General features: G+C 35.0%; 2 protein-coding genes across 3 annotated transcripts in view; both read right to left on the bottom strand.

Moving 5' to 3' along the window:
• Positions 1-2,801: 2,801 nt before the first annotated feature.
• ARL6IP6 (ADP ribosylation factor like GTPase 6 interacting protein 6) overlaps positions 2,802-27,265 on the bottom strand; it is a 29,576-nt gene continuing 5,112 nt past the window's right edge. The window contains exons 3-4 of one of the 2 annotated variants that reach the window (XM_057746227.1): positions 20,424-20,556; positions 2,802-4,214 (exon numbers count right to left, since the gene is read on the bottom strand). In XM_057746227.1, the coding sequence (XP_057602210.1) occupies positions 4,121-4,214; positions 20,424-20,556 (227 nt within the window). In that variant the 3' untranslated portion in view covers positions 2,802-4,120. Of the gene's footprint in view, positions 4,215-13,273; positions 15,390-20,423; positions 20,557-27,265 lie in introns of those variants that run through there. The other variant, XM_057746226.1, reaches the window with a different exon arrangement.
• Positions 5,117-6,627, bottom strand: LOC130859014 (ubiquitin-conjugating enzyme E2 D3-like). Its single transcript, XM_057746228.1, has one exon. It carries the CDS (start codon positions 6,379-6,381, stop codon positions 5,869-5,871), a length of 513 nt encoding a protein of 170 aa, XP_057602211.1. The 5' UTR covers positions 6,382-6,627; the 3' UTR covers positions 5,117-5,868.

Genomic DNA, 27,265 nt, shown 5'->3' with positions numbered 1-27,265 from the left:
TGTATACATTATCATGGATTCTCACACAACACTGTTCTAGTCAAAACATCTTGCTACACAGAAGAGGTCAGATAATGTACTTAATTTTTGTTTTGTTAACCCATCTCTTATCAGCTGCAGTCCTCCCTCCCTCCCTCCCTCTCTCTGTCTTTCTTTCTTTTCTGTGCTGTGTGGCTTGTGGGATCTTAGTTCCCCAATCTGAGATTGAACCCAGGCCCCAGCAGTGAAAGTGCCAAGTCCTAACAACTGGACTGCCAGGGAATTCCCATTAGCTGCTATTTCTGAACATTGGAATAATCTATTAAAGACTTAGTTAGAAGGCCAGTTGAGACACAACATTTAAGTTGGGGTCTTTCTGGATGTAGTGTATATTTTTATCCAACAACTGACTTTTGATGCTGTTTCTCCCATTCCTATATTCCATAGGTCCAAGAACCAAGAGGTCTCTCACTATTACACCCAGTTTTACACTCACAAAGTTTTTGCCTTTTGTTCCTCTGACTCTGGACTCTGCTGTTTTTAAAGATTTTAGTACTTACTTAAGGAAGGAGTTCAAAAGAAATTAGTTCAAAAGAATTGAAAGTTCAAACAGCCACATTATAATTTTAGATTCTTTATGCCACCAGGTAATCACACACAAAAAAGGTTGCTAAGCTAGTTGTGGTGTTCTACCCTTATAATACGGTTGCAGCCACACAATGTGAGCAGGGAAGAGTATAGAGGGAAAACTGAAGATTCTCCGGGGTGTTATACTACCGTACACAGTAGCAAAGAACCAAAAAGACATTAGACCTGTCAGAAATGTTTGGTCACTCTATTAGGGAAGAAACCTAATTTGCCAAGGTAGTAACCAAAACAAAGATAAAAGAACAGCTGCAAAGGAAGGTCTCATGACAGGATCTTAAATAAGACAGTGACTGCTGTTTTCTTGCTGTTATATACAAAATGTCTTTTAACAAATTTCTCTTTCCTGTCATTTGTATTAAAATGACTATTTAGTGTAATTTGTAGAATATCAATAAGAGAATGTGGCAAAACTAGAAGAATGAACATAATTTGAAGTCCTGGCCTTGGATGCAGTAAATGATAGCTGCATTGGTAGGCATGAATTACTTTTGGAAGTTCAAGTATGAAAGGAATAGTGTATGTGTGTAGAAACTGAACAGTCAAGAGTGAATTGTAGTGAATATTTATCTTTTTTGGTTGCTTGATATCCATGTACCCATTCCAAAAGAACTGCAAATGCTGCCTTCAATTACAGAAGCTAAAAGGAGTAGGCACATGACCAAATCTTGGCCAGTTGGGCAATCTCTCCAAATACTCTGAAGCTTGAGCTGATCTTGCAAGGAACAAGTACAAATGACAAGGATTCATTTTATCATCCTAACCAGGCTGTTCCCACTAACAGTCTCTTTGCTTCCTCCTCCTTGACCCTCTAGTACTTTTTTGATTTCTACCTACCAGTTCTGAGAGTCACTGGATATCCTTCCAATAAATTATTTGTCCCTTAAGTTAGTCACATGGTATCTGTTGCTTGCAACATAGGGTCCTAACATAAACAGGCAGAAATGGAAAAATAGACAAATCTGGAAAAATCTCTTTTAATTTCTGTTTTACCAGAAGTCTATCTTATTTCTTCAAAGAACCCACTTTTGGTACTAGACATTGGTATGGACTGCATGTTTGTGCCCCCTGAATCCCACCAAATTCATTTGTTGAAACTAACTCCCAACAGGATGGTATGAGGAGGTAGGGCCCTTGGAAGGTAATTAGGTTATGCTGGGTGGAGCCTCCCATGATGGGATTAGAATCTTTCTAAGAGGAAGAGGGAGAGCTAGCCCTTTTTCTCCCCACCAAGTAGGATACAATGAGAAGACAGCTATCTTCACTGGAACCCAACCATGCTGGCACCCTGTTCTTGGACTTCCAGCTTTCAAAACTATAAACAAACAAACAAAAACCCCCAAAACAAAAAACAAACAAAATAAATGTCAAGAATAGCAGGGCCACCACTGGGCTTCAGGGACTAGAGGAATGTCATTAGCAGTATCCTTGTCAGCTTATTCTTTCCCACTGAGTTTGGCTAAACCCTGGTTGCCAGCACCTCCTGGGCTTGTATCTTCCCAGCTTAATTTACCTTAATTTCAACTTGAAAAATCCTAGAAAGTGACTGGCCTAATTTAAGTCATGTCTCTATTCCTGTTGAAATCACTGTGGCCAAGTAAGATGAGAAACTAGGATTGGCCCAGCTTTGGTTAGGTATCTATCCTCAGTCAATCACTCTGCAATGAAGTAGGATAGCTTATATTTGGATCCTATGTTAGACTGGAGAGAGAAATTTCCCAAGAAAGAGGAGTGCTAGTCCAAAAGAAAGAGGTCCAAAAGAAGTATCTTACAGATATATATTTATATGTATATTATATATAGACATAATATCTTACAGATATTTACATGTAAAGGGTCTAGTATATTTTTCCTAATCATAAGACACCAGATCTGGAAGAAGACATCCAAATTTGACATGGGTAAGGGGGACTTGGCAGGTGGAAAGAAGAGCTCTTTAGAGCCAAGGTTGGGGGAAAGGAGGTTGGGCGAGGAAGGTAGGAAGTAAAAATAGGTTCATACAACCACCACTCTGGAAGGAATACTTAAGCCATGGGATTTGTGTATTTGTGTGTATATCTTACCTACATATATACTCCCATATTAATCTAAACACTTCAAATAATTTAAATTACAGCAGCATTTGGCTTTTCCAATGAAAGGTTTTTGAGTAGTAAAAAAAAATGTTAAGACTTTTAGAAAGATCATTAAAGCATTTACTCAGTAATAACAATGAGCAGATAACAAGAACACACTGCACATACTCATCTCCCACTGGGCCTTAACAAGCAGTTTTGCTACACAATGCTATCCTACTGTAGGTTTTTCTATGGCCAAGGAAAACAGTATTTTAAATAGTCCATCTTTCTAAAATTGAAGTGACTATTCTAAACAGGTACTTTGAAAGGAAGTGGGAACAATTAAGGCTTAATTACTATGAAAATAAAAACAAAACAGCACAATTACAAAAGAACACTAAAATAGGAAAATAAGGAAATTATACATAAAAAAATTATACATGTACACACACTGTATCAAAATACCTTTTCTATTTTGGTAACCAAATTTTGGAGATTAAAAACTAGTTCAAGCATTTCTAAATATAAAAATTTCAGGTTTATATTTATTAAAAAGATAATATCAATTTTGTTGAAGTAATCTTATATACACCAAGATAAATATTTGGAATTGTGAAAATGGAAATAGTGAATAGCTTTAAATTTCTTCAATATTTTCATGGCTTAAATAAACTTTTTTCAGTTTTTGTTGTTAAAAATAAGTTTACTTAGCTTTAGACTCAGGCCAATGTGCATTTCATAAAAGACAATACTTATTAAAAATGGTAGGTATTAGGGTTTGTACCAGTTAAAAAATAACATTTACATTTGCCTAGATGTAACAATTTAAAAACATACAAATTCAATATACAGTAGGAAAATACGTAAAAAAACACCAAAAGAACCATAGCCCATTAAAAAATATAAATGCACCTTCTATTGATTATATATCAAAAACTAAATATTCTGATTCAAAAGTAGCTTCTATAAAATGTCAAAGTAGTAGGCATTGTTTGCTTTCCTAATATAATGAATAAATAAGAAATATTTCTATCTCAAACAGTACTATCAGTATTTCTTAGCAAAAAAGTTGTATATACATATACATGGAAAGGCAGGCATTGATACAGGATGTTTGTTCTGCACCCAAGTTTTCTAGTTTGATTTCCATTAAAATGTTTTCTACAACTTATAAGGACAACACACACAAAAGTAAAAAGATGAGGTAAACATCTTACACTTTTAAGAACTACTTAAAACTTAATACTTAGATATTCCCAATGCCTAGGCTCCAAAACGATGCTTAAAAAGTCCTCCATAATGATGATGATATGACACATATATGAACCACATAATGAGCAGCAGGCTTCTTGGTCTTCTGAGTAGGCAATGATGTTCTTCCCTGCTATTACAAAGCAATCATGACTAAGTTTTGTCAAGAATATTGCTTCAGTGTGGGTTTACATGAGGCACCAAGCTACAGTAAGAGCAGCTACAATGCCATTCAAAATTGCCATACTATAGCCCATGTGGAAAGAATGTCCAGTCAGTTTCCTAGGGGAAGAGAAAAACAAATGAAAAAAAGAAAATGTAATTTAGTGTAACAAAAACAGCATCAGTGTTTACAACCTGGAAACATTTTTCCCAAACATCTTTTATACATTAAATGACAAGTTAAAAAAGAATATTAGACATCTTTAGAATTAGTAATAGATCTTAAGCTGTCAAAACTGTCTGTTATCAAATATAATTTTTTCAATTTCACTACTTAGAGCAAAATGCTCAGTTTGATTCCTGTAATTTCTTTTTTTTTTTTTTTAATAATCCAATAGCATTGACTTTTATTCATTCATGTTAAGTCACCTGAAATATCTGTTGCATTTAAATGCTCATTAACGTAAATGGCTGAACAAATCCATTTTAATGGATAATCAATCCATTAAAAAAACCTCAACATCCCACACAGTTAAGACACTTCAACATAGCCTCATGACAACTCCCACACCAAAACAGTACTTTATTTTGTAAATTTTGACCCATTATTACTCCCATGTTATGGTTTTTTCAGCTGTCAAGTGTACAAGGTGAAGAAAAAATTTAGTTAGATGGGGGTTGCACCTGGAAAATAAATTTCTCAAAACTCCATATACACGTTTCAAAACTGCTGGGTCCCAAGTCCATCTATGAACTCCCAGGCTGCCAGTATCATGTGCAGCATACTAAAGCTACACTATCTGAATAGCTTATTAATTCTGCATAAATCAGGTCAATCAATGTGTCAACCTGTAACAGACTGCACACTTTTAACTGAACATGGCAAAATATTCACTCTCTAGAACTTTACATCATCATTTGATGTCAAACAATGAAGCAAATTCCCAACAGTATATACAAAAAACAGCTTTGCATTTACAAAAGATTGTTTCCCATACTGATTAATCCAGGCAGCTAACTCATTGGTTTATGCAACTTTATTGAAGAAAAATAAATCAATTACTAGCAGAGCTATTAGTTGATCACTCATCCATTGACAACTTGCATCATTTATTCAGTGCTATATTAAACAGTGTATTGGAAGATAGATTAACTAATAGCTCTAAGCCTCCTAACAATTTAAATGAAAATTACAAAATGTTTGAGACCCTATTTTGGAATACAAAGGGTGTTTGACTTCCAATTTCCATTCTCTGTAGAACAAGAACAGGTCATTCCTTTATTGACATGCATAAAATACATCACATTTTCTGTTCTGCTGATGCTATAAATTCAATACCAATTCTCCAGCCACATCAGTTATGAGCATAAAGTATATCATGTAACCTCAAATCTCTAACAGTGGAAGGCTTAAACAAGGATGGATGCTGCTAGAATAATGCTGCTTCCTTTGATGTGACAACTCAGCATCCATCTCCCTCCCCCTCAGATGATTCTTCAGCATGTTAGAGCAGTGAGGAATGGTTTTTAGTCTCATAACCAAGTTAGAGTGAAGACATTGGCCACATAATACACATGCTCCATTTTTAAAAAAATTCTGAATCTTGGGCAACTGTTCTCTTGTAACTACTTTACAGTTTCTAAAAGCAGTTATTGTCCAAAGCTGGAAGAACTTAAGTCTTCTCAGATGAGCATGTGAATGAATGGAGGGAGGTAAACAAAAAATAAAATTAAAAAAGATGAGGTCTGATAGGGGAGCAGCCGGATAAGAAAATCAAAAAAGGAACCGTAATTTAAAGTTTATTCCAGCTATAATGCAGGTTATTCTGACTTTAAGGTAGCATCCCATGGCATACTTCTGAGTCCATTCCCGAGATATTCTGTTGTACTTATCTCTGTCTGTTTTATAGATCCGTGCAATCTCTGGCACTAGGGGGTCATCTGGGTTTGGATCACATAGCAGTGAACAAATGGATAAAAGAACTTTAGAAATAGTTAAAGCAGGAGACCACTGTGATCTTAGAATATCGAGACAAATGCTGCCATTACTGTTAATATTTGGATGATAAATTCTTGTTGTAAATGCAACCTTAGGTGGTTTGAAGGGGTAGTCTGTAGGAAAATGAATTGTCAAAAAGAATACACCGCCTTGATATGGGCTGTCATTAGGTCCCATAATTGTGGCTTGCCAATGAAACATATCATCCCCAACTGGACCTGCAGAACATTGTGCCGGAGGGTCACGGGCCAAATCACTAAGTTCCTTATTAATCCGTTTCAGCGCCATAGTCTGTGCTTTCTGTCTGGCTCCTCACTATCCCGGTGTGTGCTCAAAGGTCCGGCCAAAACTCTTGATTATCCCGGCGGCTGGGAAGGATTGTCTCTTCGTCTCACACCGGCTCTGCCAGACACAGGCGCAGAGGGGCCGGGGCCTCCCTCAAGCTGCGGCCTCGGCCTCCTCCCCGCGCGGCAGCTGGTGCCTCCCCGGCCCTACGGGGCTCACGCGCACGACACCCTGTAATTTCTTTACTGTGTGTACTGGTCACGTGTGTACCATCACGCAATTCTAAGGTATACATCTTGTTACACTACGAGCATGTTCTTCCATTTAAATTAGCATTGTTTCCCCACTCTCTTGTTCTCACTTATAACTTAAAATACATATTATTTCAAGTATTTGTCCTCTTTGTACCATTTTTTTAGATTACATGAAGAATGCTACTTTTTCTTTGAGCACTAAAAACAGCACTTGTCCATATGTTAGTCATAAATCAGATTATGTCTTTTATAGATATTTCAGTTCTCAACTTAGGTTACTTAATTTAAGTGGCTTTCAATGAGTTCCCAGGTGTCAGCAAAGACACTGTTTTATGATTACTATGAGTGCCAACTAGCTCATGTGACATTTGTTCCCTCTATCATGCAGCAATTTTACTTATTTTACTACATTTTCTTAACATTCCTTGCACTAACTGTATTGCAATAATACTTTGCTTATCCTAATAAGGATAAGACATGCTAAAAAGAATAGAAGGTAGTGTCCAACTGGTGTCAGAGGCAGAGAAGAATCTTCTCACTGGAGCAATCCAAACCAAGGACATATAGGGAGGTACACTAGCAGTGGTAAGCATGGAAAGTCATAAATAATAAGGGCCCTGGACTGAGAGGGTTATCATGCTCCCTGTCCTCTTCTTTCCTAAGCACAGATCAAAGCCGGGGAAGTACTTATATCAAAATTAACATCTGAAGAACACCTCATTATAATGATTCCAGTCCAGTAAGATCAGTGGCAGAGAGTAAAGAAGATAACGCTTTTCAAAGAACAACCCCTTTGCATTCACCTGAGACTACAGAAGACCCCAATGTATCCTGATGACCCCCTGTTCTGGTCCATGGGAGTTATTATTTACTCTCGCCACTCAATCTTACTCACCTGGGACTAGTTTAAGATGCTTCTCATGTGCCAATAAGGGATAATCTACCTAGCTGTATTACCTACTATATGGTAAAATAAAATAGATACACTAAATGCTTTGCTCCTTAAAAAAAAAAAAATTCCTCAAAAATTGATTAGTGAACAGAAATCTAATCATAACTATCAGCATTATCACTTACCATAACAGAATACATTTCAAATTTAAGATTCAAATTAATTCAATGATTCTGGCAATTTAAGTGACTATACTCTTACTCTTGAACTACAAATTAAAGCACTGAATGAGCCACTGCCGAAAGTTTCAAATAAATTACCTTTGTTTATTTAAGAGAGGGACCAAACAGATTAGGAGCTCTGTTTTCATATTGTTTACTGCTTTTACTCTAACCTTGGTTTGGTTGATTCCAAACTGAATCTCTGTACTACATACTAGACTCCACTTTCTTGAAATTTTCATTCTTTACCATATTAATTCCTATATGTCCTTTCCCTCACATATATTCCTACATTTCAGACATGTTTTTATGACAGAACTCCTGCAATTTAATACAGTAACATCACTGCCAACTGACTTTGCTCTAAGCAAAAAACTCTCAGCTTGCCGGAATAAGAAATTATATTAAGGGCCTAGGTTAAGAACCAAATGGCTATTTGTTTCTGTGTCTGATTGGCTCAGTAGCAGACAGGATGAACTAGTTAGTACTAATCTATACCTTCTTCATACATCTGAGCTGCCTTTTATTTCTCATTCCATCCCTAGCCAAGAAATCTCTAATTCCTAAAGAATTTTAAGTTTGGCTGCAGTAACTATCAGTTCTTTACCTGGAATCAAAAGTTCTTAATCTAAACCCAAAATCTGAAAGAAAATACTAAACTTCACCATATTTCAATCACCTACAAAGCATTTTTTGTTTCTTTCAGAAACACAAAGTGATACAAGAAATTACTTACAGAAACTGCTGGGGAGGATGAAATTGTGTGTATTCCAATTAACTTTACCAGTGTTTTTTAAGAAATAAGGGTTAGAATTTCAAAGAGAAAGCTTCCTTCCCTGAGGAAATACTGTCTCCCATTAAAGAAAAAACAACATATATTACATTCACCCTTTATACTCTAAAGTTTTTTATTTTATAATTTTCTTAATTTTCTTTCCGTTATTTTACTTCACCAAAATTTATAGCATGAATTCTCTATATCAGGCATTATATATGAGAGACAGAGAAGTAAGCAAGAATCAGTACTGCCCTCAAAGATGTGTCTAGTGACATAGTGTGCTAAGTGTTAAAGTTCTGCAGACAGAATTACCTGGAAGACAGAGGAGCCATTCGGTTTGTAGAAGGCAGAAGAGATTTTAAAGAGGGGTCAATATATGAGCTAAAACTGAGTATGACCAATTTAGAGTTCTAAATAAATACAATATGTGCAGAAGAAACATACAATAGAGAATGTAGGAAACGGCTAATAGTTTGGTATGGTGAGAGTGAAGGACTTAGAAAGCTAACTTTCCTTCCACAGGTGTTTAAACATGGCTCTATTATTTACAGGACTACTTTAGCCTACTTGAAAATCTAATTCCCCATCTTTAAAATATGGTTAATAATTCCTCTCTTTAGTGTTCCTGTGAAGACTAAATGAGATGCTATTAACAAGCACCTGTTGCAATGCCTCACATTTACTGAGCACACAATCATTACCGCAATAAATGTCAACCATTATTTTTTGTCCTTGACTGGCTGGAGTTACTGAGGGAGAAGGAAGAACTGAAGGTGAGTTTTCTCACTTGAGTTACTGACTGGATGAAACACATTCACCATGATAGGGAACCACCCAAGAAAAGATACAGGTTCGTGGGAAGTGGGAAATAATGAAGTCAATTTTAGATATGCTAAACTGCAAACACCTGTGGGTCACTGAAGTTAAAAACTCCCAGTAAGCAACAGGAAATACAAACGAAAACCAAAAGGGAGGTTCTCAAGAGAGAGGCTCAAGATAGGCTAGACAAACTCAGAAGTCTTTAGCCAGGCTTCTACTACTCAGGTAGTATAGCTTATGAAAAGGGGTTCCACAAGTGAGAAGCAGTGATCAGAAAGCTGGACAGAAAAACAACAACAACAACAAAACAGGAGGGAGTGGTGTCAGAGAAATTAAGAAAGAAAAGCATTTGAAAAGGGATGATAAACTATTTCAAATAATGGATTGAAAATGAATGTTAAATTGTGTAATTAAGAATTCTGCAGTCAATCCAAGGAGGAAAATTTTAGTGTAGGAGTGACTGCATGACACATGTGGTAGCAACTACAGTCACTGTGAAACAGGGACCGTCTCTTCTCTAGTTTTTTAAGATATTAGTCTTTTAAGATATTTAGCTATAAAGAGATCTGGTTATGAGGATTTTTTTCTCTAACACAGGAGAAACTTGAATGTTTAAAAAATATCCTAACAAGAACATAGGATATAAAAGGAAAGGTTGAAGATATATGAATAGGGAACTGTGGTGGGAAGGGCGAGGGGGGATCTACAACACAGCAAGTAAAATTAAGTTTGGGCAGGGAAAAGAACACTTCATCTTCTGAGATAAGAGGAGTGGGTGGTATGATGAAAGTGGATGTAAATTTAAGTTTGTAATCATGAAAGGGGGAGGGAAGAAGCAGGAAGTTCTCTCATGCTGACCTTTCATGAAACTGGAAGTGAGGTCCACTGAAAACTAAAATGTAAAGTGAAGATTTGGAATAGCCACAGAAAAACATGGGAAAGGGACATAAGACGGATGGATGGATGGATGGATAGTCCTAGCTAGTAAGATTCTAGTTAGGACTCGAATGTTGTGAACTCTAGTTATTCAGATCTTAGTTTGGAAGATTTAACTCTGCCTCTTTATCCTTTTTATATGGAACACCACAGCCCTTGGCCTATTTTAGAATGGATTTGAGGTCTTCTGCTATTTCAACATTTTGCTAATTTTGTTCCAGGCTCTCTCCTACCTGACTTTCCTTTGACCTCTATAACTTTGCAATTTTATAGGGCAGGCACTCCATCCTTCCTTCTCTGTACAAGGCCTGGTAAAAAGAAGCTAGTTTTATTTATAGTTCCTAACAATGGTGACAAAGTTTGATGTATTTACTTTGGCTTTCCAAAGGGTGGGTGGAGTGATGTATTTCAAATGCATATACCACACAAACCATATACACACATATGTGCATATATATATGTACACATAGTCATAAGGTTTTAGTAATCGAGATTACACAGAAATAATTATTTAAAAAATATGTTCTATATGATTCTACTTTTATAGAAACAGGTATTTGCATGTGTATAGATATTTTAAAAATCTGAGGTATAATTCCCAGTCTGTTAACACTAGTTAGTTCAGGGTTATTTAAAATAAGGTTTTGCAGCCTTTAAATTTCTAAGTTATATAATTCTGTGCTGCATGTATTAATTCTGTAATCATTAAAAAAATCAATAAGGGGAAATTTTAAATCAGTCACTGTCCTAGCAAATAAATTCCTCAATTATTATTTAAAATATACAATGCTATTAAAATATAAAGTCATTAGAAATATGACTGTGTACTGACCAAGTTTTCATGATAAATCTGAGGTAAAGATTATCTGGAGAAACATACTTAAAAGATGTAGAAAGTGAGGAAAAAAGTATAAATGTATACACTTAATGTTGAACTGCAATGTATCATTCTTAAAAATACATAGAAGCTGGGGTTGAACATTTTGAGCATTTACTCCATTGCATCATTAGCCCTGTAATTAGGTTAATGATGTGCATTATGAATAAGTATCAGTTATAAAGTAGCCACCATTTTAATGGAGCAAGTTGATTTATCAATCTACACAATAGTAAACTATGTTATAATGGAATTCAAAATTTCAACTTTAAGGGTTTCCTCATTTTTTAAAGACTTTCTTTTCCTTAGCACTATATTTAGTTTCCTAGCTCTACTGCCAACTTCTCTGGTCCTACTTCTGCTTCTCAAACATAATGTTAGTCTTTATGACCTCATTAATCCCTTCTGGATCTCAATTCTGTAATAATTATGCCTCCATATATGCACTAAAGTCCTTCATCTAGAATTTTACCAACTAGAAATTTTAATTGAATCACATCCCTATGCTTTGGTGGAGCAAACTTCTTTAACATGGAATTAAAATGTATACATTTAAGATCTCTCTCATTGTATTACAATCCCCTGAAAATCAGTCAGAGAGAAATAAATGTATATCTGCTTGGATGAAACTGCATACTAACCTATGGTCTACTTTACTTATATATAGCAGTCTACTTGGTTGCAAATTGAATTACGCCAGACATGTTAACTTTATTCACCAGTGTACTGAGGTAGAAAAATGCCTTAGGATATCTATCTGTCCTGGATACTACCTTGGTTAGACAGAGTCCTTATTCATTAGAAAGTTAGGCTAAACAGTATAAAAGTACAAGAAAAATGGGATTCCCAACCTTTAGATTTCATGAGTCAGTTTTAAAAAGCATTTTTTTTAAAGGAAGTAACTGACACCAAGTTTTGTTGTCAAACTTGTTTTGCCAAGAACAAGGTTTGAAAACCACTACAATCTACCATCAGCATTATTTCATACAAGAAAGGGCACTTATTATCAAAAGAATAAAAAGGGGAAACATTGAAAGGATAAAAATCTCAAGATAAATAACAATTACTCAAGAGAAGATAATTGGCAACCAGTGGTAGGCCACAGTCAAACATTCAGCTTGAAAAATCTCAATTAAGGAAAGGAAAGAAAAGCTCTGGGACTGTATCTGCTTTATCTTCTGATGTATCTTTGCTTTAACTAGTAAACCTATACTTACTGTCTATGAGGGTAGATGTTATTGTTTCTATCCCATTTTGGAGAGAGGAAATTAAGGCTCAGAGACACCAACTGACTTGCTCAAAGGCTCTTCTGGTAGCATATGGTGTAGCCTGCATCTGGAAGTCACTTCCTGACTTATAAGCCCTTTTTAATATACCAGGCTGACTTATAATTTATAAAGATTGATGAATACACAGAAAGGGTCCAAGTACAACACTGCCACGTGCTATCTCTTAGGTATTTATCAGTGCTATTCTGTACATGTGGTCTTTTCAGCAGCTGATACATAACACACTGTAAATTAGCATAAGCAAAAGCCAGAGCAAACAGATGCAAAGCAAACACTTACTAGATATATTACTTTATGAAAGTAACAAAGAAATCAAGAACATTTAATATGATTTCTTATAGGATTTTGTTACAACTATTTAAGTTCCCATTCAGAACTTTCATAGAATATATTTTATAAGACCTGCATATATTTCAACTCTTCACTTCAAGAAGCCGTAGTGTGCTGCCATCAATACACTCATTAATAGTGACAGCATTACAACTATTATAACTGATGACTCCAAATAGTCCCTAGATAATAAAACTTCATGATACTCAAAATCAAGGCCAAGTTCTTGATGTGTCTCTTTTGTCAGCAGCTTTTCCCTCATACTGCAATTAGCCATCTGACATCTGTTTCATTAGTCCATGGCAATAAAGAACATGATTCGACAAAGATGCAGCCCTACAAAGTCTGTATGAAAGAGTCACAGCATCAATTTATTGTGCTCAATGTTAAATCTAGTGTGCTTGGAAAAGAAACTTCTAATTTAAATACTAAATCACCCACTTTTCTTATTTTTTTTAATAAATTTATTTATTTATTTTATTGGCTGTGTTGGGTCTTTTTTGCTGTGCGCGGGCTTTCTTTTTAGTTGTGGTGAGTGGGGGCTACTCTTCGTTGTGGTGCGTGGGCTCCTCATTACCATGGCTTCTCTTGCTGCGGAGCACAGGCTCTAGGCGCGTGGGCTTCAGTAGTTGCAGCACATGGGCTCAACAGTTGTGGCTCACAGGCTCTAAAGCGCAGGCTCAAAAGTTGTGGCGCATGGGCTTAGTTGCTCCGCGGCATGTGGGATCTTCCTGGAGCAGGGATGGAACCCGTGTCCCCTGCACTGGCAGGCAGATTCTCAACCACTGCGCCACCTAGGAAGCCCAATCACCCACTTTTCTTGATCTTCAAGACTTATATTACTGCCCAAGAACCCAAAACTCCTTTACTATTATGATTTTACTATTCTGTTTTGTACTGTATCTCAATCCCCAAGAATTAAAGCCCCCAATGTCAAAAGGAACAAGAAGTCATAGAAAAATAAACTTAATGTTGAGTAGAAAAAGTGTTACAATAGAGCAATGCCAATCCTAAATCCTGAATCTACTTCCCTCCTACAACAATAGTAATAACAAACACACATTCATGTACAAATGTAATGGATTTAAATATTTCAGCATCTGATTACATCCAGAACTTTACACAGAAAATAACACATGAAAGAGTAGCAGATCATGTGTTAATTTTTAATCTGTAAAATAGTTACCAAAAACAGTTTACGAAAAAGCAACTCAAATGACAATCAACTGTTCCCTTTTCTTTCTTCGAATTTACTTTGCAAATACCAAATACCATTGTAAGACAATACAATTAAAAAAACAAAAAACAAAGCTGTACAGAAATAAATTAAATTAAAAGCATGTGTTTGTTGAAATTGAGTGTCCTGATGTTTACCAAATACCATTTGTGGTTGGAAGGAGAAACAGAAAGGTGAATAACTCAGAGTGATCTAGACAAAAAGACCAATAGCATCAGCTGTAGATACCCCTGGTTTGTATATTCATTATGAAACACTGTAGACTGCCAATCAAATTCTATAAATTATATTTTAAGCAGGCTTTAGTGAAGACACTACTCTCTACCTTAGCATATTCCTAGAAATCATGACATAATAATAACCAATAATTGTAAAGGTCCCCTGCGTTCTGACCACACTCCCACGTCAAATAAGTCATAAATACAATCAATAATACATTTAAGAGCAAATACCAAACTTCAAACCTAACAATATAAAATAGTGAATTTGTTCTTAGTTCTATAAAATAAACATCCAACTATGCCTTCCAATCTGCCTCATTTTAGGAAATGCACAGATATGACCATCTGAGAGGCACTCAAAGGACAAATACTAATTCTGACTTTGAGTCGAGTTAAAACAAAAAAATAATATTTTTCTTATTTCTCATAATTCAAAATGGCTACCTGAGGGATAATTCTGAGGGTTAGGTCTCTTTTAAAAGCTACCTAAGAAAACAAAATAATGTCTACTTTTCTTTTAACAAATATTCCTATATCCTCAATAACTTAAAATACAAGCATTGGTTTTTCCCCTTGGATATCAGTCTCTGTGGGTATTACCACCACAAAATAACAGCCCTATCCCTACAAAGTTAACTTCTTGGCTTGAATATTACAGGAGCATATGCTGTTAAATTTGAACTTTGACCTAAATAAGATCAAATAAAATCATGCCAGAATGAGACTTTTATAATTATCATTAGCAACAAATGAAATAACACCCTTAGCTTCTTAAAGAATACTGGCCCTTAAAAAAAAACTGGCCCTTGACCTCTGACTCTACATAAAAGTACTATAAGGTAGACAAATTTAATGACTTATTTAACTATTTTCGTATCACTTTTATTGAATATTTTGACTCAATTACAAAACTAATGAGCTGTCTACCTTGTGCTTTTTGCTATACCCATCACATATATTAACATTTCCCCACTAAATTTATTTCTAGACTATAAAGTAACATTTTTACCCTAGCCAGGACCTATTATAATCATTGAGTTAGGCAGCAAGCTGATAACTATAAACCTGCAGTCACATCACTGCACCACCAGATGGGGCTTGTGCACAGGTGATGCGAGGTGTGAGAGCAGTCATTCTGAAGTGGAGAACTCTGGTCACTGAGAGAAAAAGGAGAAGGAGAGAACAAAGAGTGAGATTTTTAAGAACAGATTTTAATTGGATTTGGCAATATTGCACAGGCAAAAATGTCATAGAGCAAAGGCCCACAGCAAGTGCCTTTAATCATCAATAAAATGATGCTGTTTCAGTTAGTGAAATTCCTTGATTCATTTCATAATAAAAAGGAGGTGGGCAGACAAAAAAACAAACATAAGAGTTAGGTGCTAGCTATGCCACATGCAAATATTTGGCTTTGTGCAAGGTACTTAAATTCCCTAGGACTCAGCTTCTTCATCTGTTAATAAAAATGGAGGACCTAGACTAATGATAACCCCTAAGGGTGACTTAGCAGAGACTCAGTTCTCCCATAATCTTTAATAGGAACATCTAAGACATCCCTAGCAATTCTAGAATATTCACTAAAAAATTGTACTTGTGCCTCAAAGTTGCATTTTTCCTAACATCTCCTATCCATATCTATCTTCCTCCCCAACAAGGAGGACTTAAAATAAAAGTTCTGGTGCTGCCACTGACCCAATCTGGAAGGAACCCCAAGATTCTTTCAAGCTCTGGGTTCTCTCTGAATGCGGTATCTTTACATGGGTAGGTCACATACTTATATGCATTTACTCCTGGAAACTATAATTAAAGCGCATCACCATAATGTGAAATATTGATTACATATACACTGTTAAATTTGCCTGCTTGGAAATCACTAACAAAACCCAATGAGTGAATAGGGAAAACTAATGAGAAGTGAACTAAAGATGCTGATTACATAGTGTAGAAGAACAGGATAATGAATTATAAGAGGTGGGCAGTGCCTATATAGATACTCCAAGGAATCTAAAGTTAATGCCTCTGCCTCTTGTTCTTTAACACTTTAACAGATTTTCATAAACAACTAAGAAAATAATTTAAAAGTACAATTGACCCAAATTTTCTTTTCCAAAAAGAAACTGCTTCCTAATAGAGAAGTTTGTATATCTGACACTGCAGTATACCATCTAAACTATTCTCACTTGAGCAGTGAGCATGACAGTCATCTTTCTTAAAATATGCCTTTGAAGACCATTAAGTACCTGACTGAAAATACACCTTGCAAAGTTCTTTAACCATCTTGTTATATCCAAAAGGTCTGTGCGTATGTAAAAGTGAAAGTTTCTAAGCTGTATCTGCTGTGGTCTATGTTTGTATCCATCTCCCTACCACCAAATTCATGTCAAAACCTTATTCCTCAATGTGATGGTATCAGAAGGTGGGGCCTTTGGGTTAGGTAATTAGGATAAGATGAAGTCATGAGAGTGAATTTGAGATTAGTGCTCTTATAAGAGTCACAAGACAGCGTCCTTCCTCTCTCTGCTCTCTGCCTTGTGAGGATACAATGAGAAGGAGGCCACCTGCAATCCAGAAGATGGACCTCACTGGAAACTGACCATGCTGGCACCCTGCTCTTTGAATTCCAGTCTCCAGAACTGTGAGAAATAAATTTCTGTTGTTTATAAGCCACCCAACTTATGGTACTTCGTTACAGCAGCCTGAACTAAGATAATATCTAACAAATATGAAAGAGTAAATATAAAAATTTTTTTAATGAGTACAAAGGTTTTATTTCTTATCTCAACTCTAATGAATTATTGATCCAATTGTGATTTCATTAAATGTCTCCTCTAATATTTACTACTATCAATAAAGATTATTATTTTCTTTTCTGGAGGACTTTATGTTTCCAGGGAAGTACAACTAATTGACAGCCATAGTAAACATGGTCTTCTCAAACTTTTTCCCACCTCTACTAATTAGTTTAAAAAAAAAAACCCCAAACACCCTTGTGTTTAAACCTGCAAAGGAGAGCAAATGACTTTTTTTAAACAAACCAACTAGACTTGATTATTTTATCCTCTTCATGCTTGATATTCATGGAGTTAGAAATAGGGAGTATTTTAAATAATAATCCTAATCTTAAAAAAAAATAAAAAGTCTCTTCATTTTATGTCGCAATTATCTTGCCTTTCTTTAGTTCCTAATTTAGTTCCTAAGCAGACCCTGTTTAACAAATATCTTAGAATCTAGCTATCATTTATATTAGATTTCCCTTTAAAAGTAAATATATATGATAATTCGCCTTTAAAATATATTTAAAACATTGAATATTCCAAAAAATACTGAACAGAAAATGTTCCAACAAAATGTTAAATAAAAAATGGATTACAAATATGTATAATGTGATCCCAAATTTTAATTTTTAAAAATATGCTAAGCATGGAAAGATGTAAATTAAAATGTTATCAGTCACTTTCTCTAATTATGGGATTTTCCATTATTTTTCTTTTTGTTTTTTGTATTTTCAACAAAACTTATACTACTTTTATACAATCAGAGAAAATATTTATATTAACATTACTGTTTATTTTAGATAATAAAAGAATACATAACCTGTTATAAAGGTATTTTTATAAAAGTTTGATGTTTAAAAATAATAAAATACATCAATATGATTTCTAAGAAAATAGAGTCTGAAGATTTCAACTTTTTCAAAAGGTAGAGAAGTTGTTTCCCTGTAAAAGCACTCACTCTGCTGGTGATATAGGGAATGTACTTTTATTCTGCCATTTCTGAAGTAATTGCATTGTTTTCTACAAACACTAGAGGGCAGGGTTCTCACTCTAAAACAATTGTACCAATTATCACTATGTTATATGCCTTTTTTGGGTCTGTGGTTTCTGTTAATATGTGATCAAATATCACTATAATTAGTATATGTCTTTTTTGGACTGTACTTCTATTAAGCATATGATCATTTTAAATTACAGTCTGACTCCCATGAGGTATTTAATAGCTAATTTATCATATATAAAATATCTCTATTTACAAACTGGAAGGAATTCAAATATACATGTACACAAAATGAACATATTTCAAAAATGCACTTTTTTGGATTGTATTAACAAATACGTAAGTCTCTGATCCACAGTCTAATAAAGAATGCAAACATAGTTTTTAAGAAATTAGTTAAATGCCCTCAGAATTCCCAGATCCTTAAGGGAACATTGAAATGCTTTTCTCTTAACTCCAAAAGTTTCTAACATACGAGTCTTAGGAATTCTGGTGATAGTGGAAGAGAAGCTGAGAGAGAAAATGACATTCCAGGAAGAGAGAACAGCAAGAGTAAAGCCATGGCATCTCAAAAGATCGTCGTTTATTTGGGGAATGTCAGGGTAACTTGACATGTGGCTACAGGAGAGGGTGCATTGGAGAAAGAGCTGAAGATAAAGTTGGAAAAGTAGAGTGGGGTCACTTGGGGAAGGACTGTTAGGCTATACTTGGGAGTCAGACTTTATTTTGAAGACAATGGGAAAGGTACTGAAGACTTTTAAACAAGGGAGAGTTGTGACTAAGATCTGTTTTTAGAAAGGTTATAATATACAAGACAAATTAGAAGAATGAGAGCTTGGAGTACGGGACTCCAAGGAGTCAAGTACCCTAGCCAAGGCCTTAAATAGGGCAAAAACACTGTGGGTGCTAAGACAAAGTATTCCAATAACATCTCAAAAGGCAAGCATGACTGGACTTGGTGAAGGGCTAAATGCAGTGAAAAAGGGTTTCAAGCCTTATAAGTGGGTGGATATTTATGTCTTTAAGACAAACTAAAGTTTTAAAAATTCTAAGTGCCATGCGCTTTCTGCATCCAAGTTGCAAAATGTAAATATCTGAAAATGTAGGACTAGAATTTAGGGGAGAAGTGAGACACAAATAACTAAAAGAAAAAAAATAAATAAAATTAAGGTTTTTCTGTGACTTATGAAAAAAGTCTATATTAGACTCATACCCCCATTAAAGTAACTGATTGATGTCAATGAGCAGCAAGAGAATATAAATTTGAATTGCACACTTAGCAAAATTAACTTTCCAACTGAATGGTACTCATGTAAACTACGGGATGGTACTGCACCCTTAGGTATAACAGTCAATTCAGATTATTAATCATTATCCACTCAAAACACACACAAAAAATTTATTGGCAAGTATGTGATTTATGTTACATTTACAGAGAGGGATTCATTAAGATGTTTAAAATACACTTACACAGTTCATTTAAAATGAAGCCAAAATTTTTAAAGATATATTTATAAGACGGAAAAACGAGTTTAGTAATAATAAAGACCAGTAGTAACAATGATAATTAGTAACTATCATTAGTATTAAACTTATTTACAGAGTCCCTCAAATAGATTTTATTTGATCCCCACGAGTTGTCCATGGGGTGGGCTGGAACTGGTAGTAACAGCAATAGTAACAACTGTTACTCTTGATTACCAGAATTTACTTTCTACTCTTAATCCTCTCCCCCCACTCCTTCCACACTTAGTTTATAGAATAAATGAGAGGTCTTAGATGCTCTTATTTGGAAATTTATATTTAAAACCTGAGTCTTCCCAACATAAATAAACTAGATTAGAATGCTGATTACTGAATTTTCTGAAACTCTTTGAAACAGAAAATACAGACCAAAGAAATTTAATGTCCCACTATGAAACCCATCTAATCTGGTCTAGACATACAAACTGGGTGCCATAAATGCTTGCTGATTATTACACAAAGTTTAAATCTGAGGAAAATTTCAATCCAATTATTAAGTTGTTATCAATTTGACTACCTATTCATGAATCTTGTAAAACTTTCATATTGCTAACATTAATTCAGCCTTAATATACTATTTTAAATGAAATTCCATCCCAAAAGGACAAATAGCCATCAAAGTTTCTTACTTATTAGATCATTTCTTGAATTTAATTTAGAACACCACTGCATTACCTACATACAGAGTTTAAAATATTCTCCACTTATCTAAAGGCTGAGCCAAGTTGAACATTTTGAGTCATTTCTATTTTACAGATTAAAGACTGGGGACTCAACATATTATCTCACAAGCAAGTACAGAGCCTCTTGCTTCTGTATTAGTATGTTCAACAGAGTTAGGATGGGTTGGGGAAAAAAAAAAAAAAACCCTAAGAAGAAACAGGAATACTTACTTGAACCTGGCAGGTGAAAGAGGAGTAGGAGGAAACATTCCTGGTTCAAAAGAATCAAAATAAGTCACTGTCCAAGAAAAGCTGCAGCAGGAGAATCCGGCAGTTAGGGATATTATAAGTAGAGTCCAGAATCCTTAATGGGAAAAGAGAGAGGAAAACTTGAATTATTAACACCAAAGCAATTTAAACTAACCCAGCAGATCATGTTCAGAAGATCATATTTATTTCTGATCTTCTAAATTATATTTAAATGATACAAGAGTTACAAGCTTAGTAGACGCTCTCCCATGTGGAAGTGTAAAATATTAAAGCACAACTAGAAGTCATATCATTGAATATTTTAATTTTATTATAATTTACTACGTGGAAAAGAATACAAATTAAACTTACAAATATAACTTTTATCTTCAGTTTTATAAAATTCAACTATGGAAAAAATGGCAAAACACCTCACTGTTAAAATGTCTTGACATTTTTCATTTAATTTTGTGATCACAGCTTGCTGCCTTTTACTACTTAGTACTAAGCGATCTTTCTTTCCATACCATGCACTTTTGACATATGAATCAATTTTAGAGTGTCTATTCTTTACGGCTTTCCTAAAAGCATTACAAATCTAACCTGATTCTTTAAGCTTGCTCAGTATATGAACGAGTTAATGTCCAATTTATAAATGGGTTGGGATCCTAGATTTTATTTTCAGTCTCACTGGAGCTGCATTTTGTAAGAGATATCAAGTCAAAAGCACAGTACTACAAGGGGCTGCAAGAGGAAAGGGTTAAGAAGTGGAAGAATGTGGGGAATAAACAAAGTGACAATAGACGGAATAAATTAATTTGAAGGATTTTTGATACACAAACTGCCTCCTTAAGACAGTTTACTAAGCCACCGCTACTGATGAGTGTGTCCGTCCCAGGCCTCAGCAGTACACAGAGGAAGGAAGGTTGAGAAGAAAGACTACAGTAGAGAATGGCTTATGAATTACCAAATTTCCTGGCTGCACAAAATACATAACCAAAGATAGCTTTATTGTAGCAAGCAGCAGGAAAGAATTATGTGCATTGGACTGTCTTTAAACCATTGGACTGTCTGTAACAAACTGAGCTGCTAAAAGATAAACTCAGAGGAATGAAGTATTTAAAAAAAAATTGTGGCAAAGTATTTTTGAAAGATGAACCTAATTTTTTTTCTCTTGATAGTCCCCCTTCCCTTACCCCCTTTTAAAAAGATAATGGACCTTATGTTCACTGCCCCAGAAGAAGGATGTGGCAAAGAAAGGAGAAACAGCTCAAGCTCAGTGTCTTTTTGGCTTTCATGTTGCAAAATAATTAAGGGAACTAGTAGGATAGATAGAAGCAGGAGGAGGGTAGATAAAGACAAAATGTCCTGAATAGATAGCAAGGATAATGAGTTGACTGGGGTATAGAAAAAATGTTTGTGTAGAACAGAGAAAGAAAGTGAGGGCTTTATCTACAGGTGAGAAAGAGTCCCCCGTTTTGAAAAGTGTTGTGTGTGTGTGTGTGTTTGCACTTGTGTGTGTGTATGGGGAGGTGGTAGTACTGCTAGGGCTTCCTGGAGGAGCCATCAAGAAGCCACACAACACCAGAGAGGAACTGGAGCTGTGTATGGTATCTTGGAATATGGACCCAGGGCCAAGCTTGCAGATGCCTCTGCCCTAAGTGGGGCATAGAAACAGCAGATGGTCATGTGGCTGGAAGGTGCTACAACTGAAAGGCCATCCTGACCAGAAAGCAAAATGTTTCAGCAGTAACTCATTTGAGCAAATGTCTTGAGGACTAGATTGCACTCCTATCCCAGTATCCTGGCACAGACTCTAGAACCTTACCCAACCTGGGACTGAGTAGAGAGAACCTTAGTGAAGACAGGTGCAAACTTCTAGACAATCCAGAGAAAAGACTAAGGTGCAACCTTCCTGCCAACCCAGACACTAAATGTTTGGGGACTGCTGTGGAATGATGGAAACTTCTAAATATCAAAAAGGGGAAGAAAGACACAAAATGACCCAAAATAACAAAATATGAGGCTCCCTAAAGCCCATCATTTTTTACTAAGCTTCTTTAACAGAACACCTGCTGAATTTAATACAAAAATATTCTTGAGTTTTCAGAAATGACTACTATTCCATGATCTAAGTGCTTGCCTCACTTTGGACATTTTAGTTATTTTATATTCATTTTGAACTAATCAACAGTTACATCCCTGATAAAAGGTTAGGTCACAATGACAGGACTAAAAAATGAACACTGCAATATTGTGGTCTAGAAGTGCTTATGCTTCTGAAATTACTCAATTCACATATGAAGCAGAAAAGCCACAGAAGTTGGTAATTTGTAACTAAATTTTTAACAAGTCCCTACCTTCAGAATCCTGAAGCTAAAAATTTGATGTTTTGTAAACCTGTTTTACCAAGAGTTAATTTTTTAAAGGTACATAAAAATTAAGTTAGTCTTCCTTCTCCAATTTACCAACTCCATTCCTAAAAGCAATCATTTAAGAGTTTATTGTTCATCTTTTGTAAAAATTATAGGTAATGTAGTTATGTATAAGAATGGAGCCAGTTATGTACAAGAAATGTATACTATGTATATATTTTCTCAGTTTATTTTCCACAAATAAGATTCTCACCAGAAGAATTGTCCTGAACTTTTTCACACAATTTTAGAGACCTTTCATATCAGTACACATAGCCACAATTTCATTGCGTATTTTTATTATTCCACTTTTTTAACTATTAAAAACAATGCTGCAAGTAACATTCTTGTACTTAACTACAGTTACACAAGGATATCTGTAACAAATTTCTGAAGGAAGAACTGCTGTGTCAAAGGATATATGTCTTTAAATAAATACACACATCTTTCTTTATTCTCTACAGCTCAATTCTCATCAGTTGATGATATGATCGAAATTTATCTCTTCCATACACTGTAATGTCTTGGACTCAATATTTTCACCTAAAGCAAATATAAGGGTAGGTGGGAAACTCCTAATCCCTTTACTGGAGTTTTATATTCACTTATTTAATTGGGGAGACCATTTTTCTAAGTATATGATTTTTGTTTCAAAGTGTACTTTTCTAAAAATATGCTGGCAGTTTTATGTATTCCTATAAAAGCTTCCAGCAAAGAAAGATTATGATATGTTCTAAATTCAGAGATGTGGAAGGTGGTCAGCACATATTATATGTAAGCAGAAAAAAACAGAAAAAAAGAACAAAAACCTCCTTTATTCCCATACTGGGAAAGGTTTCTTAATAAAACAATGTTAAACAGTCAATTACACATTCTTTATAAGATGTATTCCTGCCACAAATAGTGAGACAAAATGTGACAGCACATTGATAATTTCCAAGTCCTGTTTTAGAGCTTCTGACATTTGAAATGTTTAAATAAACTAGTACACTATGAAATACAATGCAGTAATAAAAGAATGAAGCAGATCTCTGTATACTGATATAGAATGAACTCCAAGATACTTTAATAAAGCTGCAGCATATGCATGATTTCGATTATGTTTTTTCTACACAGTGACAAAGCCACATATTTTAAATTATCATATATATCATATATACATAACAAATAGAAAAAGACCTGAAAATATACACAAAGTAGATTAGCGGTAACCTTTGCTTTGATTGTTGGAATTTTTTTGTTGTGTGACTATATTATAACTTACATAGGTAACTTATGAAATTAAAAATGAAAAGTAAACAGTCAGGTAATTTTGTAAGTTGTAAAAAACACAACCAGCTGGCTACTAATAAAAGCTTCAGTGTACTCACGCATAAAACTAATCAACAATTTTTAAAAATGTTTAAGCAAATTTTTACAACCTTATCAGAAAGCTAGACAGTCTTAGATCTCCAAACTTATTATTTCCAAGTACAGGAGCAGGGGAAAGGGGTCTTTCCTCCCCTACCAGTGCCTCCTGAACACACAGTTGGTGTACAGCAGCTACATTGATAAAGGTCTCCACCCAACTGCCTATCCACCTGCCACTCAGCTTGTAGCAATTCCACTCCCCTTCCTACTAAAAAGCATAAGGCGTGGAAAGGGACATTCTGACTGAACCTGATGAAACTTGAAAAGTAAGTAACATCTGTAGTTTCCAACAGATGTTAAATCATATATTCACATGGCAAACTTAAAAAGAAACCTTTTTTATTATGGACAATTTCAAACATACAAAAGTAGAAGGAAGAATACAATGAATACCCATCATTCCAAATACCCATCAACAATTAACTCATGGCAAATCTTGTTAAAACTGTATTTTCCCCTGAAGCTTACAATCTTCAGTATACTGGAGAAATTAGTTATCACTATCATCTTGTTCCAACATACATTTTCCCTTATTTTTAATCATTTAACGAACAATTTACAAAAGAATAAAAAGACTGAAAAAACTGTTACTTTTAGTAAGATATAAATACAACAAACCCAAATTTTTATTCTGAATTTCCCTGATTTAAAACCAAACGAACAAACACACTATAAATGGGCATTTCCTCTAAGTGCAAATAACTGCTTACTAAAGTCATGCATGAATATGGAACATAACCATCTTGTAAATACTGATTTCAGACTTCAGACACATTTCTAATTGGTTATAGCTTATTATTAGTTTTGCTTTTTCTTTATGCACTTGCATCACCAAAACACAATGCTTGAAGCAATTTTTAAAATCTTTCATGGCTTATAAGACATGGAAGACAATCATCTTTGCTCCATAATTTGTAAAACACTTTCATTTTTAGATTTATAAACAATTTGAATGCTCAATCCAATGATTTTTTTTCCATTCCTTTCCAATCACTTGCTATTAGCATTTGTCCACTTACAAAAAATACCAAATAAATTAGCATGCACAGATTCATAAAAAATGAAAAAGACTGTCATACATTCTTTTAACAAAAGGGGATGTTCGTGGTTTTGCCTGAAGTCCTTTCTGTTGAATGACTAACTGGAGAATACTACAGTTTTCAGAAAAGCATCCGATAGTAAAATATCTTCAACTTCGCTTGCCATCAAGTTTCTTTCACAACTACTCAACTCTGCTGCTGTAGTACGAAAGCAGCCAGAGTCAATATATAAACAACAGGCAAGGCTATGCTACAATAAAACTTAATTTACACAAACAGGTAGCAGATCAGATTTGGCCCAAGGGCCACAGTTTGCTGACCTCTGTTGTGGAGGATTCCATCATAATTATTTTATTCTTTTTAGCATAGTTGAAAATAATTGATGAGTAATATTAAATGATCCCTAATATAATGAAATAGCAAAATGTTTCCAGATACAGGGAAATAAGGTCATTAAAATCTTACAATGTATCTTACATTTCTAAAAGGGGCCAATACACCAACATGGTTAATTCAAGATCAAATAAGCTTTATTCTATCAAAAAAAAACACAAAAAACAAACAGAAAAAAACCCCTCAATTTTCTCTTTATTCTCTGGAAGATCCCCTAAGAGAGAGCAAACGACATGAAACAACAATTCCTACAAGCAGAACTGCTTAAGAAAATTTAAAAATTAAGACTGGGTCCAATGGATCCTGATGGCATACTGAGCATGCAGCCAATTAAATGATTTTAACAGGAGATAATGATAGGGTCTGAAATTTTATAAATTCAAGAAAAGAAAATCTTCAGGGTTTTTTTTTGCTTGTTACTGATATGCCTGGGGGTGGGAACTAGCAGAAACTTACTAGGAATGCAAATTTCTGGGCTCTACCCCATACCTACTGAATCAGAAACTGGACCAGGAGAAGCCCCGTAAGATGAGTTTCAACAAGTTTTCCAAGTGATTCTGATGCCCGCTAAAGTCTAACTTTATTAGCCTCAGAAATATCCCTCCTGATCACCAAAGTTGGGACAAGCAGTACCGCACTAACAATAACAAACCAGTTTCTTGAGATTCAGAGGTCCTAACGTCTGGTTCTCATTACTGCTTTTACATGCTGAGAGGAGAGCTGTAATGATTTAATGACTAATAGCTTAGCTGCACACTGATAATTCTCGCTAATAACCCATACTGTTTCTGCCTTGCTATCATGCCTAAACTATCTCATGGCATAAAAATTCTAATATACACTGTCTTGAGTTTTGGTTTAGAAGGGAATATTTTATACTGATGGATGCAGGATAGTTGGGAATACCAGATAAACACCGCATGTTTCTGGCATACTGTAAAAGTTCAGAAGTGCTGTTAATTGTTGAACATGTTATTCATACTTCCATAAACTTATACTTGTGCCTTTTTAAAAAATTTTTATTTATTTACTTTTATTTATTGGCTGCATTGGGTCTTTGTTGCTGTGTGGGGGCTTTCTCCAGTTGCAGAGAACGGGGGCTACTCTTTGTTGCAGTGCTCAGGCTTTTCAATGCTGTGGCTTCTCTTGTTGAGGAGCACGGGCTCTAGTCATGCAGTCTTCAGTAGTTGTGGCTCATGGGCTCTAGAGTGCAGGCTCAGTAGCGGATTCTTAACCACTATGGCACCAGGGAAGTCCCTGTGCTTTTTTTTTTAAACAAAGTTTTTCTCACTGGGAGTTACAGTTACTCATTATAAACAACAGAGACTTCAAAACAACCCTATAATTCCAAAACCCAGATAAACTAACATTTTGGTTGTATCCTTCCAGTCTTTGGGGGCTTTTGTTTTTCCCTTATTTTTTGCCTTGTTTCTTTTACTGATATGTAAGCAATACACACACTTTTACAAAGACTGTGCTGCAGAATAGGATAACATATTTATGAATTTTTAAATGAAATATTAGAGTTACCACACCCAGCTGCAGACAGCACTGCATCATTTCCTTA

Source organism: Hippopotamus amphibius, chromosome 8 (genome assembly GCF_030028045.1).
Source record: "Hippopotamus amphibius kiboko isolate mHipAmp2 chromosome 8, mHipAmp2.hap2, whole genome shotgun sequence".
NCBI lineage: Eukaryota > Metazoa > Chordata > Mammalia > Artiodactyla > Hippopotamidae > Hippopotamus > Hippopotamus amphibius.
The sequence above is the reverse complement of the archived record's forward strand: the minus strand, read 5'-3'. Positions and strand labels throughout refer to the sequence as shown.

Coding starts and splice junctions, on each gene's coding strand:
- LOC130859014 (XM_057746228.1), bottom strand. CDS start 6,381: ATGGCGCTGAAACGGATTAATAAGGAACTTAGTGATTTGGCCCGTGAC.